At 48.1% G+C, this 19,331-nt stretch overlaps 2 protein-coding genes across 10 annotated transcripts in view; both read right to left on the bottom strand.

The window, feature by feature from the left end:
* Positions 1-3,648: 3,648 nt before the first annotated feature.
* Positions 3,649-19,331, bottom strand: part of GRAP2 (GRB2 related adaptor protein 2) — a 79,397-nt gene continuing 63,714 nt past the window's right edge. For 8 of the 9 annotated variants that reach the window (XM_054543494.2, XM_063723094.1, XM_063723095.1 and 5 more), the window contains 5 exons: positions 16,549-16,668; positions 10,827-10,995; positions 8,714-8,944; positions 7,447-7,569; positions 3,649-6,083 (listed from right to left, as the gene is read on the bottom strand). In XM_054543494.2, the coding sequence (XP_054399469.1) occupies positions 5,904-6,083; positions 7,447-7,569; positions 8,714-8,944; positions 10,827-10,995; positions 16,549-16,668 (823 nt within the window). In that variant the 3' untranslated portion in view covers positions 3,649-5,903. Of the gene's footprint in view, positions 6,084-7,446; positions 7,570-8,713; positions 8,945-10,826; positions 10,996-16,548; positions 16,669-19,331 lie in introns of those variants that run through there. The other variant, XM_024240106.3, reaches the window with a different exon arrangement.
* Positions 12,272-12,688, bottom strand: TMA7B (translation machinery associated 7 homolog B; the record flags this gene model as incomplete). The annotated part of the gene is made up of 1 exon (XM_054543929.2): positions 12,272-12,688. A coding segment is annotated over one exon (249 nt), but the record flags the coding sequence as incomplete, so codon positions are not given.

Here is a 19,331-nt window from a genome sequence, read left to right as displayed (position 1 = left end):
AAGGGACTGAAGTAAAGGGTGTTTGGGACTGGAGAGGTAGAAGATGTGGCTGAACAAACAAGGCAGCAGGCAGATCACAAAAGGCCTTTAGTGCGAAGCTAAGGAGGTTAAACTCCAGCCTGAAGACTATGGAGAACCCCAAGATTTGAGCAAGAGCTTGGTATCATCAGCCTGTCCGTGAATAAGATCTCCCTGACTGCGTTGGAGGCTGGATTACAGGGGACCAGCCAGGAAGGCAGGGAGACGAGTGCTGAGACTATTGCAGTCATCAGGGAAAGAAGTGAGAGAGGTTTGAAGTAAGGCAGTGGCTGTGGAATGGGTGCAGAGAAGGGACAGAGTTGAGAGAATGTGAAGGACCCGATGGTTGATTGTGTCTGACCCTGAAGAGGTGCTTTGTAAATATTTGTTGACTTAATGAATGAATTACAGCAAAACTTAAAACAATACAAGTGGGTGCACAGCTATTGGGCTTCTAGGTGGTATCTACTGCACAAACGGTGTGGTACAGAGGACACCCTTGCCTTGGTATGGACAGGCTGAAGTGTTCACTTCAGACAAAGAAAACAGCAAATGTTTTGACCATGCTAATCAGTCCCCAATGTGGGCTGTTGTGTTTCAGGTTAGCTGGGAGCTAACGATGGCATGTAGGTACATTCCCCTTCTTTTGAGCTCAAGGAGAAAGAGGCAACAGGGAAGAGTGAGAAGAGAGAGACAGAGGGAAGGGTTGGCATCCCCTGTTCTGTCTGATGGAGGGAGGGCTCGGCTGAGAAGGGAGCCAGCTGTGCTCATGGAAGATGCTGAGGGAGCCAGGGTCCAAGCAGTGCCTCTCAGAATTGCGCACAGGCCATTCTCCCCTCTACCTCTTCCCCAATCTCCTTGTCATGTGGACTGCAGGGCAGATTTGGTGTCCTGAAGGATTGGGTCAATTCACCAGCAGATAAATGTGGTGCATAGTGGATCGGCAGCATCTGGGAAGGCATTGTCAGCAGAGGATGCGTGGGGCAACAGAACACTGAAACCAGAGTAGGAAGTGTGAGTATACTGGTGCCTAAACATGTGAGAGATACCAGCCTCCCTCTCTCGGCCTCTCAGAAGTTAACTGGAGGAGAATCCGAAGACAGTGGCTAAAGCTACTGGAACCTGGACATCATTGTAAATATGACCTTGTTTGCATCTACAGGTCTGTTAGGCCCAAGACAGTTGAGTTACAAAATGAGTAAATACATGAGATGAAGCAGGTCCAATCATTCCTTCATTGGAAAAATATTTACTGAGCCTCTGTGTGCCATGCACAGTGCTAGATGCTGTGTGTACAATGGTTTACAAAACAGAGGTGACTCCTGCTCCATGGAGCTTACAGCTCCAAGTTCACTTGAACTTGGGAGGCAGAGGCTACAGTGAGCTGTAATAGCCATACAGCTCAGTCTGGCACCATCATCTGTGTACGTGCTATTCAGGAAAAGCACAGGATTCATAAGACCATCTTAGGGGAAGGATTATTTTAGATTAGAGGGCAGGGGAGGACTGTTTGGAAGTGACATTTAAACCCAGACCTGGGCCAGGCATGGTGGCTCACACCTATAATCCCATCACTTTGGGAAGCCAAGGTGGGTGGATCACCTGAGGTCAGGAGTTCAAGACCACCCTGGCCAACATGGTAAAACCCTGTCTCTACCAAAAATGCAAAAATTAGCCAGGCGTGGTGACATGACCCTGTAATCCCAGCTACTCGGGAGGCTGAGGTGGGAGAATCACTTGAACTTGGGAGGCAGAGGCTGCAGTGAGCTAAGACTGTGCCACTGCACTCCAGCCTGGGCAACAGAGCAAGACCCCATTTCAAAACAAAAACAAAAAACAAAAAACAGAAAACGAAAAACCAACCCAGACCTGGAGATGAACAAGAGTTAGCAGGGTTAGCAGGGGATGTGCCTCCAGGCAGCAAGAATGGCAAGTGTGAAAGGTTTGGGGACAAATCCTTGGCCATTTGGAGGCTGAAAGGCCAGTGGGGCAGGAGCATAAAAGCAAGGGGCAGGGGAGGCAGAAGAGGAGGCTGAGGAGGGAGGCAGGGGCCAGACTTCACAGGGCCACATTAGGACTTTGGACTTAAGCCTAAATCCAGCGGGAAGGGGAGTGATGTGATCAGATTTATTTTTACAAATATCGCTTTGGCATCTGTGTGGAGGACCAGATTATGGGAGAGAATGCAGGGAGAAAGGTATGAAAGCTGACAGTTCCCAAAGGGAGAGATGATAGTGGCATGGCCAAGGTGATGGAGTAAAGTGGAGGAACTGAGGAGGCATTTTTTAAAAAGAATTGAGACAATCAAGGTTTTTCTCACACCCTTGCCTTGGTATAGACGGGCTGAAATGTTGGCTTAGACAAGGCAAACAGCAAATATTTTGGCCATGCTAATCTGTCCCGGGTGTGGGCTGTTGTGTTTTAGGTTAGCTGGGAGCACAGTCCCCTGCCTCAACCAGGGCCACATCTGACCAGAGTCAATTTTATGACTACAGATTTCCTGACAAAGCTTTTACAACTTCTGCAATCTCTGCTGATGTTTACAATAATTACTATTAGGAAATAGTAATTATTATAGGAAATTCCTGTTTGCATTTCATCTGAATTCCTCTCACATTACATTTTTTTAATTCTAGAGATAAGGATGCTAAAATAATAAGTCACCTGGGCAGCCAAATATGAATGACATCATAATGACAGTTCTGAATTGCATCTGTCCCAAAGCCAAATTGACCTATTTATTAGCAGCGAAGAAAAATGGCCGAATATCCTCAGAAGAAGAGCCCAATTAGAGTTGTGCTCCCTGCTAAGTTCTTTGCCTTTGCTCCTTAACATGTGGACCTAGCAATAGCACCCGGTAGCTTGTTAGAAATTCAGGACAAAGTCAGAAGCTGCATTTCAACACGATCCCCAGGCAATTCGTAGGCACTTTAAATTTTGAGAGGCACCATGGTTAGATTACCCTAGGGCCATCCAAAAGTGGGTGGGCAGTGGCAGGTGCTAGATATTTGAAATGCCACCCGAGGTACAGCAAGTGGTTAGGAAAACCCAACAACTGGTCCGACAGGAACTGGCTTTTCTCTGGAAGCTTCAAGCTCCCAAGTCACATAGAGTGTTGCAGTCAAACTCGGGGACAATGTGTTTGTTGGCTGCTGGTTGTGTGGCTGGTGAGAGGCACTGGGTGGACCCTCCTCTGGTGCTGAAATGCTGTCAGGTAGAAACCAGGGCCTGTGGGGACACATGTGGAGGGGCTCCCCCTGGCAGCACCAGAGGCTGGGGGGGGGTTGAGCTCTCTTCCCCCTCCCCTTCATAATGTGGACAGTTTGGTTCTTGTCCTCTTTACCTGGCCGCTAAGAGCCCTCATTCCTTGTGGGTGGTTTGGGTGACTTTCCCGCTTCCTTCTGAATGGAGGCTGATGAGCAAGGGAAAGACGCTTTGGCATCTCAGTACAAAATACTCTTCAGTAGCTTTTGCTAGAACAGAACACCGAGCTCCAGGGGTTCTGAAAGCTCTGCTCATACCGCCTGCCTATGGGGTCAGCTCCTGCAGGCCAATGACCCCTGTCACCCCTTGGTCTCGTTCTCACTCTCTACCTGAGGTGTATGCAACGCAGACACCAGACACAGCCTGGCCAAACAAGGACACTTTGTTTTATTACTGCTTTCTTGAGAAGTCTTTCAAGGCACAAAATCTCCACTAGAATCGAATCATATACCTCCGTCTAACTAGAGCTGGTCCTCCCACATCATCAGACAACTGGATGAAGTTTGTGGGCTGTTTAAAGCATATGGTTTGTAAATACTGTAAAATCACACATTACTTACGGCTTTTATTTACTGCAGCATTTCACATTACCTAGCACCAAAATAGCTGAGGAGGTCTTCTCTGCCTTTGTTCTTTCTTCTGTTCTTTTTCTTATGCTTCTTTGCTCCCTGCCTTCCGCAGCAGCGGTTTCTCTGCTCTGATTCTTCCTCTCCCCACTGCCTGGCCCTCCTCCTGCACTGTCTGCCCACCAGCTCCACACTGCTCTCTTCCCTGGCCCCACTCACCCTCTCCCCTTCCTCCCCCTGTGCCTCTCACGCTGCCCCTTGATCCTCCTGGATGTCTTAGCCACCTTTCCCTCTCTCTGCTTTCACTTCCAAAAGCTGCAGGTGCTCCTTACTCACGCTCGACTCCCTCCTGCCTCCACCAGGCTATTTTCTTTTCCCTCCCGATACCCACCACAGAGTTCCTTTTTTCCTCTTTCCTCTAAAGGAAACATGGGGATCAGAGAACTGTAGAATCAGAGTCACAAGGGACACTGCTTGTGCTACACTGGCAGTTACTTCTGAGTCAGAAAATCTTTCTTTTCTGATCACCTTCAATAATGGCTGCCCCCAACCTCATCCCTCCTTAGAGCAAGAGAGGCTAGGGAAGAGAAAACTTCCAGGCTCCCTCACTAACACTTTCACCCCTCTTTCCTGTGTCAGCACACACACAGACACACAGATGCATGCACACACATGTCCACACATGCAGGAATGCACACATATGCATACACAAGCACACATGTATACACACAGGAGTGCACACATATGTGCGTGCAAGCACACATGTGCACACCCGCAGGGGTACACATCCACACCTACAAACTCCGAGTGCCCTTGGTGCAAAAAGGGTTTGCACCCGGCCTCCCCTAGGGCCCTGAGCTTCCTCTCCAGTGTCTCTTTCACCCCTGGCCAGGCTGACCTGTGCTGCGCACCTCCAGGGTGAGCACTTGGACACATGATTCTAGTGTGAGGTGATGGAGAGGGACAGCCATGGTGGGGTTCCTTGCTCCAGGTGCAACTCTTGGGCAGCGGGAGGACAGCAGTGGTCAGACTGAACAGGAAGCTGGTGTCAAAGCCAGCTTCCACCTGGGGTCATGTTTAGTCAATCAATTCATAGTCAGGCTCTTATCAAGTGGGCTTCTTTCCATGCCACTGGGCAAGGCATCTTCAAAACAGAAAATCAAGAGGGAAAATGAGCAGAGCCTGGAAGACACACCCTCGTAACCATAAAACAATGACTCTAAAATTCAGCATTCTCAGCTAGAGCTTCTTCAAGCACTTTATGGAATCTAGGATGCTATTTCCTTCATAGCTGGGGAAACAGAGGTTCCACTGAGTAAGCTGCTTGGGGATTGTGGAAAATCCCTCGATTTCCCAGTACTTGGCTCCTCACACTGGAACATTCATTTGAAAGACCCAAGGAATATTAATTTGAACAGAGATAAATGTCTCAGCTAGGTGTTGACTAGGAGGCCAGCCTCGCACAGGCAGGGTCTCTCCAACCCCGTCCTGCCTCCACATCCCTGCTCAGACTCGCTTGGCTGCCCACAGGACTGGGCTGCACCTTAATTCCTAATGCAGCAGTGCCCACCCCTTGGAGAACAGGAGGAGAGCTGCCCTGCAAGCCCTCCAGGTGAGCGGGGCTTGCAGGTCAGCTAGAACGTGCCCCACCAAGTTCAACCCCACCCTGTTGTTCTGTGTCCAGTGCCGAGGTGTGGTCTCTGCTTAGCTGTTCTCCGTGAAAATTCCCAAGACAAGGAGCAAGCAGTGACAGCTGAAGGCCACGACAAAACTCCATTTCATTTCCCTGCCCCCCTCCCAACTCCCCCACTGCCTTCCACACACCCCTGAGGGGGGCAGAAAAGCAAGTGTGAATATTATTCTCCACCTGAGTTCCCTTTTGCATCAACTAATTACCAGCCCAATTGCCAATAAATTACTAGTATAAAAAGTTGTGTGTGTACACAGGCAGACGTAGATAGATGTATGTATATATAGTCATGGAGTCCAGCCTTTTTTCCTTGCCCTCTTTCTTGTGGGCAGCTCCAGACAAAAAGCTTCTGTCCCCTGAAGGGTTCATCGGGTCATGGGTGCCACGTAGTTGGCAGGGAAGAGGCCCAGCTTGTTATGCAGGCGGCCAGTCCACCAGGATGGGTTGGAGCTATCCAGGACCTCCACCACCTCCCCGCTGTGGAACCCCAGCTCGTCATCCTCCAGGGCCTCAAAGTCGTACAGCGCCCGGGCCCACCGCACTCGCTGTTGGGGGAAGCACAGAAGAGGCTCTGCTGAGCTGTAGGCTGGGCAGGCAGGGGAGGGTCTGCTGGCTCCTCCCACCACATCCAAGTCTTTGAGAGCAACATTCCCTGAAGGCTGACCCCTCTGCAGCTTAAAAAATTTTTTTTTGTAGAGATGGGGTCTTGTTATGTTGCTCAGGCTTGTTTTGAACCCTTGGCCTCAAGCAGTCCTCCTGCTTTGGCCTCCCAAGTAGCTGGAACTACAGGTGTGCCCGGCTACCCTGCTGCAATTTAAATCAGATACCTATGCACAGGCCTGTGCAAGAAGTTCCCAGAACGCGCCAGCGTCACTCTGGAGACCCAGGACTTTTACCAACAGATGTTATTGTCCAAAGCCCCAATAGACTCCCTGAGAACCACTCTCTCCACATCAATAGGTGGTATTTTTATCTTGAGTAACAAACAGAATGGCAAAATGCCCCAAACAACAGCCCTTGGTGTTAGGGCAATCAAGTCACGAGTCAAGATGGATCACAGGCCAGGCACGGTGGCTCACGCCTGTAATCCCAGCACTTTGGGAGGCTGAGGTAGGAGGACTGCTTGAGCCCAGGAGTTCCAGACCAGCCTGGGCAATATAGCGAGAGCTTATCGCTACAAATAATACACCTAGCTACTTGGGAAGCGGAGGCAGGAGGATCGCTTGAGCCTAGGAGTTTGAATCTGCAGTGAGCCATGATTGTGCCACTGTACTCGAGCCTGGGAGACAGAGTAAGACCCTGTCTCAAAAAACAAAAAAAAAGATGCAATGATAAAGGCAATGGTAAAGGACTATGATAAAGATGATAAAGAACTAGAACCAAGAACTATGAGAACAGGGAAGGCCTGGCACCAGACTGAGATCAACAGACTGGACGGTGCTGGCTCAGCCCCAGGCCTCCCCAAATATTCCATCACCTCTCGTTTGATCTGTGTGTGCATTTGTTTTTTTTTTTGTTTTGTTTTTTGAGACGGAGTTTCGCTCTTGTTGCCCAGGATGGAGTACAACAGCGCAATCTTGGCTCACTGCAACCTCCGCCTCCTGGGTTCAAGCAATTCTCCTGCCTCAGTCTCCCAAGTAGCTGGGATTACTGGCATCTGCCACCATGCCTGGCTAATTTTTGTATTTTTAGTAGACGTGAGGTTTCACCATGTTGGCCAGGCTGGTCTCAAACTCCTGACCTCAGGTGATCCACCTGCCTCGGCCTCCCAAAGTGTTGGGATTACAGGTGTGAGCCACCATGCCCAGCCAGATCTGTGTGGTTTGAGTCTCTCCTGCCTCATCTCCTCCACTGAGCTCTGTCCCGGGGCCTTTCCCTAGGGATCCCAGAGAAGGACAGTTCCCATACCCCTGCCGCCTGGAGCTGCACTGGGTCTGTGTGTCTCCGATGCATGAGGGCTGCATTCATTTCACTGCCCAAGCCGGTGCCACAGTGCCCATCATTTATGTCAAGGCTGCCTCCTCGGCGTTCCTAGAAACATACAACAGAAGACCGGTCACCCCACTGCCAGGACATCTCCCACCGGTTCCTCCAGTGCCTTGCTCAGATGCCATCCACACAGCCAGTATATTCCAGGAATACTTACTGATAATGACAATAAACCCTCCATGTTGAGGAAGACCTAAGGTCTAAAGGCACCTTAGATGCTGAAGGCAAAGAAGGCAAAGGCGGGTTTTATTTATTCAGTCAAGAAATATTTATCAGGCACCTACCATGTTTCCAGTAGCAGACACAAGGGAAATATAGCTGGAAAGAGAAGGTCTCTGGCTTCATGGAGCTTCCATTTAGAGTGGGAACCATGCACATTTAAGTGGTAAGTGAGCAGAGAGAAGAAATGTCTGTATCTGCCTGGGAAATCAAGGAAGGCTTCACAGAGGAGGTCATGCTTGAACCCCAGCTTAAAGGAGGGGTAGGACTGCCCAGGGAGGGGCTCATCAGGTAGAGGGATCAGCATATAAAATGCCACAAAGGCATGAGAGGAAACGCAATGGACCATTCGGGTAACTAAGGTAGTGTGGGGGGTTGCTGGAATGTGTGTTTGCACGGGGAGTTGGCGGGGAGGCAGCAGGGACGAGGCTGGGGAAATAGATTCTGGCAGCTCACAAAGGACTTTGTGTGCCCTGCTAAGGAATTCAGGAGCGATGTTATCTGGCCGTATTGTCCATCTCAGTAAGCCACCTGAAATCCCATCGGGAACAAGGGTGGGGGGGAGATAAATAAGTAATAAACAAGGCTCTGTTGTGGGTATTAAGTCTTTTTCTCTTGTGGATCTGATAGCCAGATGGGCTAAGGGGCATGAATAGATTTGGAATTGTGCTGATAGGAAAATGAAGCAATTGTTTACTGAGTCCTCAGGGGAAGTGTGTGTGTGAGTGTGAGTGTGTGTGTGTGACAGTGTGTGTGAGAGTGTGTGAGTGTGTGTGTGTGTTCAGGCAGGAGCCATTTAATTCACAGAGATGTCTTTGCCAAGAGCAGTTTCCCTATTTCTGCCATTTGGGGGGGTCCAGGGTCTTCATCATGAACTCTCTGAGACCTAAAGAGGCTGGGCCAGGCCTGGAGGGGAGGCAGGTTCTCCTTTCCACCGTACTGTGCCCACTGCCTTCTTTCCAGATACCTGGTGGAAATGGTGGTGCTGCAGATACCGCTGCTGTGGAGGCTGCTGCAGCTGCTGGGGCGCTGGGGCGTATTGCGGAGGCTGTGGCTGGTGCTGGTGCTGCTGCAGGGGAAGGGTGGGGGGATGATCCGACAGCTTCCGGTTCATCGAAGGCCGGATTTCTTCTCCCACAGCCCCACTGAGGTGTGGGCCTCCCTGTGACCTCCGGTCCAGGCTGTTGCCCCGGTGACCCTGGGAGAGAGAACAGAGATGCTGCAGATGCATCCTCCTCTCTGATCTTCTGGCCCTACTCCACCCTCCGGCAGTTGTTCCCGGACCCTGCTCATCTGGCTCCAAGAAATAGCTGGTGGGGTGGGGGCAGCTAAAAGATAATTGATGCTTTAGACCTTCACATTTTCCAAAGTGGCCTCTGCATTCTCAGATCCTCCCAGTTTTAGGAGTGCAGGTCTCTGGTTCACAGACTAACACTTTCTGCCTGGTAGCCATTTAGTCCATTTCTAGGGCGCTTGTTTTTTCTCTGTGTAATCAAGCTGAAATATTCCATTTTACTGATACAATGCCACCCCTTCTTATCACATGTTGCCACACCACTGGACATCCTACCCTCCAGATAAGCTCCACTGTTGACTTTGCATGATTTTGAACTGTCATTTATAGCCTGGTGATAGAGACCCAAACAGCAACATTCTTGCAACACCATGGGAACCAGGCCTGCCGCCAGGCTGGGCGTGGGGGAAGAAGTAAGGCCTTTTTCCCTAATGTTACAACAACCTTACAAATCAGAAATACCGTACTGTTATTTTCATTTAACAAACAATTACGTAGGACCCTGGGGGTAGCATATATATCAGGCACTGTTCTAAGTGCTTTACAAATATCAACTCATTTAATCCCGTTTAATGCAATTTTATATTGCTTCTCTGAATGCACATCCTAGTGAGTTAATACCTCTGTCTGTTTCCTGGTTAGAGTGATTCACAAGGTCTTGGCTAGCCTTTGTTTTCCTTTCTGAACTTCTGTGTGCATTTGGTGGTAACTTCTTTTCTCCTTTGGCAGTAACTTCTCAGGCTTAAAAGCAACGAGGGACTTGAAAAAGGAGGATTTTCCTGACTTCCCCAAAGCACACATTGCTTTCACAGTCTCAATACCTTTTCAAATAACCTGTCCCTAGGTTTCAGCTATTCTAGTGAATGCTTCTTCCTATGATACCTGTCTCTTATAACCAAGTTATTTCCTTTGAAAAATAGTTCATAAATTGGTGTGTGTGTGTGTGTGTGAGTGTGTGCATGTGTGAATTTACTTACGGGAGGCAAGTTAACATGTTCTTAGTGCTTAATATGGACCAGACTCTGGTACTGCTTAGCTGTATTGTCATTTAATCCTCAGAACAGCCCAGTGAGGGAGGTTTTACTGTTCTCTCCATTCTACAGATGAGAAAACTGATACTCAGACGGTTTCTTAACTTGGCTAGGTAATACAGGTAGCTAAGCGATTAAAGCAGGATTTCATACCAGGTCTGTCTGACGCATTTCCTTTTAAAGCAATAGTCTGTATTCCAAACAGTTGCAACAGCAATAATTCCAAGTGCAGTTTTCTCCTCCCATGTCCTCCCCACCCCCAATCCCATCATAAAACTCCACATGCTGATTTAACTCCTGAACTCTAGGCTGTTCCCTAATGTCCCTGTCTGTAGCACCCCCAAATCCTTCATCCTTGGGCAACTCTTGAGCTAGGTTGAAAACTTTGGTGTAGCAATGTCTATGAATAACAAAAAAACAGCACCTGTGGTAAGAGCTGATGCTTGTTGAGTGCAGTGTGATGAGGAATGACGTGAGGCATGGGATACATTATCTTCTCCAACCTTCACAGCCATTCTGGGAGGTAGATATTACCATTGTCCCTACTTTATGGATGAGGAAACTGAGGCTCAGAGAACTTTCCAAAGTCACACAACTAGGAAGTGTTAAGTTGAGATCTGACCTCAGAGCTCTGAGCTCTGTCTTTCAGTATACTCAGAGCATCTACCCATCCTATGCATTTTTCCTGGTGGTTCATGTGAGAACTCGGGCTGCCTAAAATCTCTAGATTGGGGTCGATCGGACCTGGAGCATACCTGGTCTTCTCGGGTTCTGTCTCTAAGGAAGATCTGCTTCTGTCTGGAGATGGAATTTGTCCTGTAGTAGTCCACCAGCTTATTTAGGGATGGAAACTTCTCAGTCCACAGAAAGTAATTACCCTTGTTGTCTCGCATGACCTTGAAGTGTTGAACGTCATCCTCATGCCTGGAGATCAAGGCAAAACGAAATTGTATGTTACACGGTGATAATGTCACCACCTCCAGGCTGCTCGCATCTGGGATGGTGGAGTTCTCTTTGAGCAGGAGATGTAGATATGGATGACTCACTCATCACTGGGCAGGTGGGCCAGCCCAGTCAGGCTTCAGCAAGAACTTTGTAGGACGGACCACTTAGGATACAGGCTATGCTAGACGGGATTTACATCAGCAGAAGGTAATCAGATGAGCTAAAATTTGTTTTGGACACTGGAACTAACCTTTTACAAGAAAAGCATGTTCCAAGTGACTTAACGACTAAGAGATCAAAGACCTTTTCACAATGTTTATTTGCAAGATGTCAACAGGGGTATTTCAAGCTCCTATTATCTTTCTGTTACCAGAAATTCTTTGAACCATCTCCTTTAAGCCCATAAGCTAGCACTGGCAGGTAAGAAGCTACTATCTTGCCTAAGAAATATGTCACATTTTTTCTCTATGTAATAAGGATCTCTTGATCTTGGTTTATGTTTTGCATAAATAAGGTTACAAAGTGTTTTCAGCTTTTGGTGAAATAGCTTTTTATGAAATATAGAGTTTTGTTTGTTTGTTTGTTTTTTGTTTGTTTTTTTGAGATGGAGTCTCACTCTGTCGCCCAGGCTGGAGTGCAGTGGTGTGATCTCTGCTCACCGCAACCTCCGCCTCCCAGGTTCAAGCGATTCTCCTGTCTCAGCCTCCTGAGGAGCTGGGATTACAGGCACCCACCACCAAGTCTTTAGTAAAGACGAGGTTTCACCATGTTGGTCAGGCTGGTCTTGAAGTCCAGACCTCTGGTGATCCACCTGCCTCGGCCTCTCAAAGTGCTGGGATTACAGGTGTGAGGCACTGCGCCCGGCAAAATGATAGAGTTTTAATTGGCAAGGATCTTGGAGATTGTTTAGCCTTACTTCTCCATTTTACAGATGAGGACACTGAGGCTCAGAGAGGTGCAGGGGTTTGGTCAAGGTCACTGCTGAGTGAGGGCTGAGGCCAGAACCCTGAGTCTCTGACTCCAGTCTAGTGAGCTTGGCCTGTCACGCCACGTAAACATGATAACTTCTTTTTTTTTTTTTTTTTTCCCCCTTTCAAACGAGTTGGTTTAATTTCAGGTGATACAAAGTTTAGGGTAAAACAAGGACCAAAGAGCAGATTCTGGCAAGATTCTGAGTTGGTTTTACTTTAAATTCACAGTCATGGTAGGAATGACTTAGTGAAAACAACTAAAGAGATGATGAGCCACTGTAAAATTTTTTTTTTTTTTTTTTTTTTACAAAAGTTTATTCTTAAATGTACAACAGCTCCAAGACAACACTTAATTCCAGCTATAGGTGGCAAAAGATGTTATAGGAGGGAATAGAGAGGTTTAAATATGGATGAAATAAAGGGTCACCATCTCCTCAGGCACAAGGAACAGCTTACTTTTTGCCAGATTTCTTAATTCCGCCTGTGGCCAAGGGCCCCTTCCCCAAGGCCTTTGCTTTTAGCTCCTCGAGTTTCTTCTGCTCCTCTTTTTGTTCCTGCTTGAAAGCCTTCTCTTCCTCATCCATCTCCTTGGCCTGCTTCTTGGGCTGTTTCAGTGCCTTCTTCTTGCCACCTTCGTGGCAGGACACAGCGCCTGCCGCCCCTTCCCCAGACCCTGCCACCGGACGATAACTTCTTTTAGATCAGCACCTTTTGTTGCCAGTCTGGACTCACAAGTGATGGGACACATTCGAACCAGGACTAGAGAAAATGGATTTTATCCATCTAGGAAGGCTGGGCTGAGCCTTTAACAATAGATCCAGTTTTACTTCATTGCCAAATCATTCTCTTTTGGATGTAAAGTTTATTTTTCAAACAGACATACATTTATATCTAAAAATAAACTGGCACTAGTGATGCCAATTGCCTGATGTAAAAGAAAGGTCAAGAATTTTAAAGGGTCTTGGAGAGTAAAGATACCTCTGCGAGTAAGTGGAGGTTTCTTAGGGATGGATTTAGGGATCTGTGTTAAGAAGGAGATGGAAATTCTGACCCTCAATCTCATCTTATGTGCTGGGATTTGCTCATAGCTGGGTGAAGCCAAAGGTTGTACAAGTGACCTCTTGCTTGACTGATTTGGGGTGGTAATCAACATATTGCAATCACTGCGTGGTCTTCCCCTTGGTTTTGGCCACCAACGGATACTTTCTTCATTCTAAGACAACATGGATCAACTCAAAGTCATTATCTTTCACATCCGGGTGAGGAGGAGAAAATATTCTTGTGATATTATAATTTTTCATCCACCACCTCAAAGAACTCAGAGTGTGAAACATTGACGCTTTTACTCTCATAAGCTGTAAGGATGGGTGTGAGGGTTGCAGCTGGTCATCTGGGTCTACAAGGAGAGGATGGCCTGACCATTGTCTCAAGCCTGAAGAGGAACAAAGGAAAGGATGCGACTCAGGGCGCTGGACTCCAAAATCTGGTGTTTTAGGCCCTTAACAAATGCTGAGTGATAGAACTACAATTAGCTCTTAATTATCTGTGCCCATGACAGATGTAAAAATAATTAACAATGATTTTGCTTTGGAAAATATTATACTACATTTCTGCAGAAGACGTGATAATGATTACGGTAATTGTCGCCATAACTAGAAGCTTCATTGCCTCAATATCAGGGGAAGACTTTGGTAGAAGTCAAGGCTGACTGTTTTGTAGAACTCACTTTAATAAAGGAAATATAAACTGTAGTTCTGGGTCCCGGCACAGTGGATCACACCTGTAATCCTAGCACTTTGGGAGGCTGAGGCGGGCAGATCACATGAGGCCAGGAGTTCAAGATCAGCCTGGCCAACATGACGAAACCCCGTCTCTACTGAAAAAAACCACACACACACAAATTAGCCAGGCATGGTGGTGCGAACCTATGGTCCCAGCTACTCGGGAGGCCAAGGCACAAGAATCGCTTTGAACCTGGGAGACGGAGGTTGCAGGGAGCTGAGATCGCGCCACTGCACCCCAGCCTGGGCGACAGAGCGAGAGTCTGTCTCAAAAAACCAACAAAACCACAAAAACCATAGTTTCTAGCTGAAAAAGCCAGAGTCATCTTCATGCAAACCAAAGGCCCAAGAGATACCCCTCAGTCTAACAAATTACTTGGTCAAGTTTATGATGGGGTAGAGAGGGGAGGCTTAAGAAATAGATTTGACTTGTAATATATATACACACGTTAAATATATGTATAATTGTTTTTTCTAATAATATATGTATATAATATATGTAAATAATTTTTTTCTCTTGAGGCAGGGTCTTGCTCTGTCACCCAGGCTAGAGTGCAGTGGCGTGATAGATCTTGGCTCACTGCAGCCTCAACCGCCCAGGCTCCAACAATCCTTTCACTTCAGCCTCCCAAGTAGTTGGCACCACAGGCATGCGCCACTGCACTGGGTTAATTTTTTATTTTTAGTAGAGATGAGGCCGTGCTATGTTGCCTCGGCTGGTCTCCAACTCCTTGGCTCAAGCAATCCTCCCAACTCAGCCTCCCAAAGTGCTGGGATTATAGGCATGAGCCACCGCGCCCGACCCTGACTTGTAATATATGTTAATGGAGCGAAATTTCATTAATTAAGACTTAACAAAATTAGAATTTGTGATACATCAATATTGGCCTGAACTAAAGTTAACCATTCTCCAAGCTATGAAAATAAAGTTTTTATTGAGGAAAATTAAGAGTTTAAGCAAGATTGCAAGGGCAATGCTAAAGAGATCACTTTAAAGGTATGTTTGCATACAAATTGTTGACCTGTTATTTTTAAGTCCTTCCTACCTATCCTTTCAAATATCCATTCTTTCTAAATAGCAAAGTGGCCACAGTTTATTACTTGAGATTGGATTTCTGTCCTTAAAACAAAGCTTTATGCCTTTCAAAATATATTGAATAAACCAGATCAGTATTTCCTGTCAATAACTTGACAGTAAGGTTTTACTGTACTTCTCCTGATCTGCTAACAGCATTATATTCTTGCAGTTTCACATGTGGTCAAGTCTGATATGTGACTTGCGATCCCCAACATGCTGACCACACACAGTGTGTTCCGAACTGGGCTTCTGAGTTTGGGGCTGTGTAATGTCTACGCGTGGACTGAGTCACTTCCTACGGGGTGCCGCACCTTAGTGAGATTTTGCTGTTACAGTCCTCCCCCACTCCTGGCCCTCTGTTCTGTGGTTTTCGGTCTTGCTGTACTGTACTGTGTTGAAGTAGCCTTTCTTTTTGTTCAGCTGCCTACAACTATACCTGTATTTGTTGGGGCTCAGAAAACGACACCCCTTGGCATGCTGAGTGCTTCGAACCAAAGGAGATTGGAAGGTTTCAGAAGCAGCCTTGGAAGCAAAGTCTTCCTTTGGCCTTCTCCTGCCCTCCTGTCTCCCGCTCCTCTTTCTCCCCCTGAGTGAGTCATAGAAATTAGAATTCCTCTTCCCCACAGTGGGTCAGAGAGACTAGAAGGGTCACTATGGGGGAGGCCAAGGCAGGAGGATTACTCGAGGCCAGGAGTTTGAGATCAGCCCAGGCAACACAGTAAGACCCAGCCTCTACAAAGAAATAAGTTAAAAAAATATTAGCCAGGTGTGGTGGTGTGCACCTGTATCCCCAGCTACTTGAGAGGCTGAGGTGGGAAGATGGCTTGAGCCTGGGACACAGAGGCTGTGGTGAGCAATGATTGCGTCACTGCACTCCAGCCTGGGCAACAGATCAAGACCCTGTCTCCAAAAAAAAAAAAAAAGAAGACTTGGGACAGGCTTTGTTCAGTTTCCCACCTCAGTCTGTTACCTTATATCAAATCCCCTTTGTCCAATCCCATTTCTACAGGGCTGTATATCCTTTGTTGAACCTAAGCATAAAAATAGATGGCTTTCCTTGGGTCTTGGGTCTTCATTTCTGAAGGCTTCTGTGTCACACAAGTCTTTGATTAAATAAATGTGTCCACTCTCCTCTTGTTAACCTGTCTTGTAGGAGTGTCAGCTGTGACTGCTCTGATGGGCGAAGAAAGGTGCCACAACTTTTCCGCCCCTGTATATCCTAAAGCAATGACTTGAGATTTCTATTTTTCCCTGACTCTTCTTCAGATATGCATCAATCATAAAAGAAAAGGTTAAGATTTAAACCCCCAGATGGATCTGGACAAGTGGGAGTTCTCCTCCTCCTACCCCTCCTTCCTTCCACAAATACTCACTGAGTGTCTCTATTTTGTGCAAGACACTGTTGAAGCCATAAAGATGAAGTAGAGGAAAATCCTGCCCTTCCAGAAGCACCTGGGCTGGAAGGGGAGGCAGATGGGCGTAGAAATAATTTCGAACACACACCAGTGTTCTAAAGAGTAGTGTGTGCGTGTTTTGGGAAGGCGCTGGGAGCAGCAGGTTGTGAAGCTGCTGCCATGCTTGGCCCGTAGGCCACCATGCTTCTGACCATTGGGTCATATTCCAGAGGTCCCTTCATGGCTTCAGCATTCTGTGAGGTTAACAGGCCGAGAAGGGCCAAGACAGTGTCAGGAATGGTCAGTACCTGACAGAGATGGAGAAGTCCCCTGGGGAGCTCTGGCTGGCCCGGATGATGAAGAAACCAACCTCCTTGCCCATGAGTAAGTTCTCTGCCTGGTGTCGAGAGAGGCCTTCGTGAAACCATCTGTGGGGGCGAGATCAAACAAGAGGATCAGGATGAGACACAGCAGTGACAGGAAGGAGACGTGGAGAAGAGGTGACCCAGAGGGAAAAGAGGCTGGGGACTCTGTACAGTAGGGAGCAGAGAGAGACCAAAGAGGGGCCCAGTGTTGTTTGAAATCAAACCAGTGCTCCAGGCAGCTTTCAGGAAAGGCGAGGGAGCATTCCCCTTGGTTCACCCTCTTTGTTCCTTCTCTCCAGGAGAAGCCTCTCTCCAGCCTGGGAAACGAATCATGGACATGTGTTGCTGCACCAAAATGGGGCAGTGTGGGAGTGACTCGCTGCAGGAAGCAGCCGCCTGCCGGCAGCTGCGGAAGAGACAGACCAGAGCTGCGGGGACGGAGGATGCACCGGGGAGGGAAGGGAAGGCTTGAGGCACTGGAGCCAACCAGGTGCAGCCGGATGAGCAGGGCCTGGGGTGCTCATGCCTGCACTGAGGCCTCAGTGGCCTAGAGGTTCCTCCCTGGGCATTAAAGGAGAGTTACAGCCCAGGGCGTCACGTTACCTAGGCTGGCACGGAGCGCAAGGGGGCTTTGCTCAGTGTGCCTGGCAGAGGCTGCAGTGTTCCTAGGGAGTCCAGCGTACACGCTTGGAAATGAGCAAGGCTGGCAGCCGCCAGAGAGCGGCGTCTATACAACCAGATCCTGGGCCTGCCCCAAAAATCCAGGCTGGGAAATAATCTTTACTGTGGAAAAGAAGAAACAGGAGAAATTGCTCTTTCAGCAGAACGGTCAGGGTGGCAGCCCCTGGAGGTACAGCGGCACACAGCGTGGCATGTATGAAATAGGTCAAACACTTACACAGGGCCAGGCAAGCTGTGGCTGCAGCCTCAAGGCAGGAGGCCAGAGACCTCTCTCCACCACAGACAAGCAAAATGAGTGTCTGCAATCACTCAGCGGCCAAAGGTGGGACTGTGTCACATTGCTTCAAGGTGGCTGCTCTAATTGCTGTCACCAGAAGTCTCATACGCATGTTCCTTTATGATAAAAGCCCGTCAGGCCTTGGCTTTGGATTCCTTTGTAAGCAGTTCTCTGTGCTTTCTAGAATTTGGGAACCTGAGACATGGGTAGCAGGAAGGATGTACTTATTGGAGACTGAGTCCCCCTCCGGGACTGAGGGGGAAGGTTGGCTGTGCTCTGAGGGGGCTGAAAGCAGCAGTTTCTGGTGGGCTGGAGATTCTGCCTGAGTATTTGCCACACAACTCTACAGGGCTAAACAAGAGGCCACCACACACACCACTGCCGTGTGTGGGAAATGTAATGGGGATGGGAAAAGGAATGGAGTATGCACCACAGCAGCCATATTGCAAAGGAAACATTTTAGAAGTGAAGGGGATTTAGGAAATACACATTTGTCCTCTGACTGCAATCTGATAGGGGGCTTCTTTCAAGATTTGTAAAAATCACCACACATTGCATATTAGACATGAGTGGTCACGGTCTCAATAATACATATTCATTCATATTCATTCATTCATTCATTCATTCAGTCATTCATTCATTCAACAGCTTTACTGAACATCTAGTACTGTGCTGGGCCCCATCCTGGGCACTGGGGACACAGTAGTGGGCAGAACAGACATGCACCCCTGCTCTCAGGGAGCTTATGTTCTAGTCGAGGGGGACACACAGAAAAGAACAAAATAATTAAGATCTGCAGTGTGCCAGATGATGGTAAGTGCTGTGGAGAACATGAAAACTGAGAGGAGAGATGGGGCGCTGGGGGTGGGAGATTAATGTAAGGTATGGTGATGAGAAAGACCTCACTGAAAAGGAGACACTCTAAACCTACAGGGGACTGGGGAGTGGGTGGAACCAACACAAGAGACTGAGGACAAGAAGCCAGGGCAGTGGGAGGACAACCGGAGGAAGGACGTCCTGAAGCCAAAATGAAAAAGGTGTTCCAGTGGGAGGGGGATCCCCAGGGCAGGTCATGCTGAGATGACCCCTGGGAGCTACAGCCCATGGGGAGCCTGGCGGGAAGGGTCAGGAGATGAGGAGTTGGAAGTAGCAAATACACACACTCCTTTTGAAGAGATGGAGTGGCAAGTGGAAGGGGATTTGGGATTAAGAGTTTTCTTTCTTTCTTTCTTTATTTAAATTTTTTTTTTCCTTTGAAACAGAGTCTCTCTCTGCTGCCCAGGCTGGAGTGCAGTGATGTAATCACAGCCCACCACAGCCTTGAACTCCCAGGCTCAAGTGATCCTCCTGCCTCAGCCTCCCAAGCAGCTGGGACTATAGGTGCACGCCACCACGTCCAGCTAATTTAAAAAAATTTTTTGTAGAGATGGGTCTCGTTATGTTGCCCCGGCTGGTCTCAAACTCCTAGCCACAAGTGATCCTCCTCCCTCAGCCTCTCAAAAGACTGGGATTACAGGTATCAGCCACCACAAAACCCACCTGGCCTCTGGGTTTGGTTTTGTTTGTTTGTGTTTTGGTAAGTTGGAAGAAATTGCAGCGTGTGTGTTTGCTGACAGGAATGATCCAGCAGAGAGGGAAAGGAGGCTGATGTGGGAGAGAGAGAGGAGAATTTCTGCTAGAAGCAGTGACAGTTCCTTCCAGCCAGCTGCAGGAAAGGCCGACTGTTTGAGCACACTTGCAGGAGGCAGGTGGATGTGGTGGGGGAGGG

Source organism: Pongo abelii, chromosome 23, assembly GCF_028885655.2.
Source record: "Pongo abelii isolate AG06213 chromosome 23, NHGRI_mPonAbe1-v2.0_pri, whole genome shotgun sequence".
Taxonomy (NCBI): domain Eukaryota; kingdom Metazoa; phylum Chordata; class Mammalia; order Primates; family Hominidae; genus Pongo; species Pongo abelii.
The sequence above is the reverse complement of the archived record's forward strand: the minus strand, read 5'-3'. Positions and strand labels throughout refer to the sequence as shown.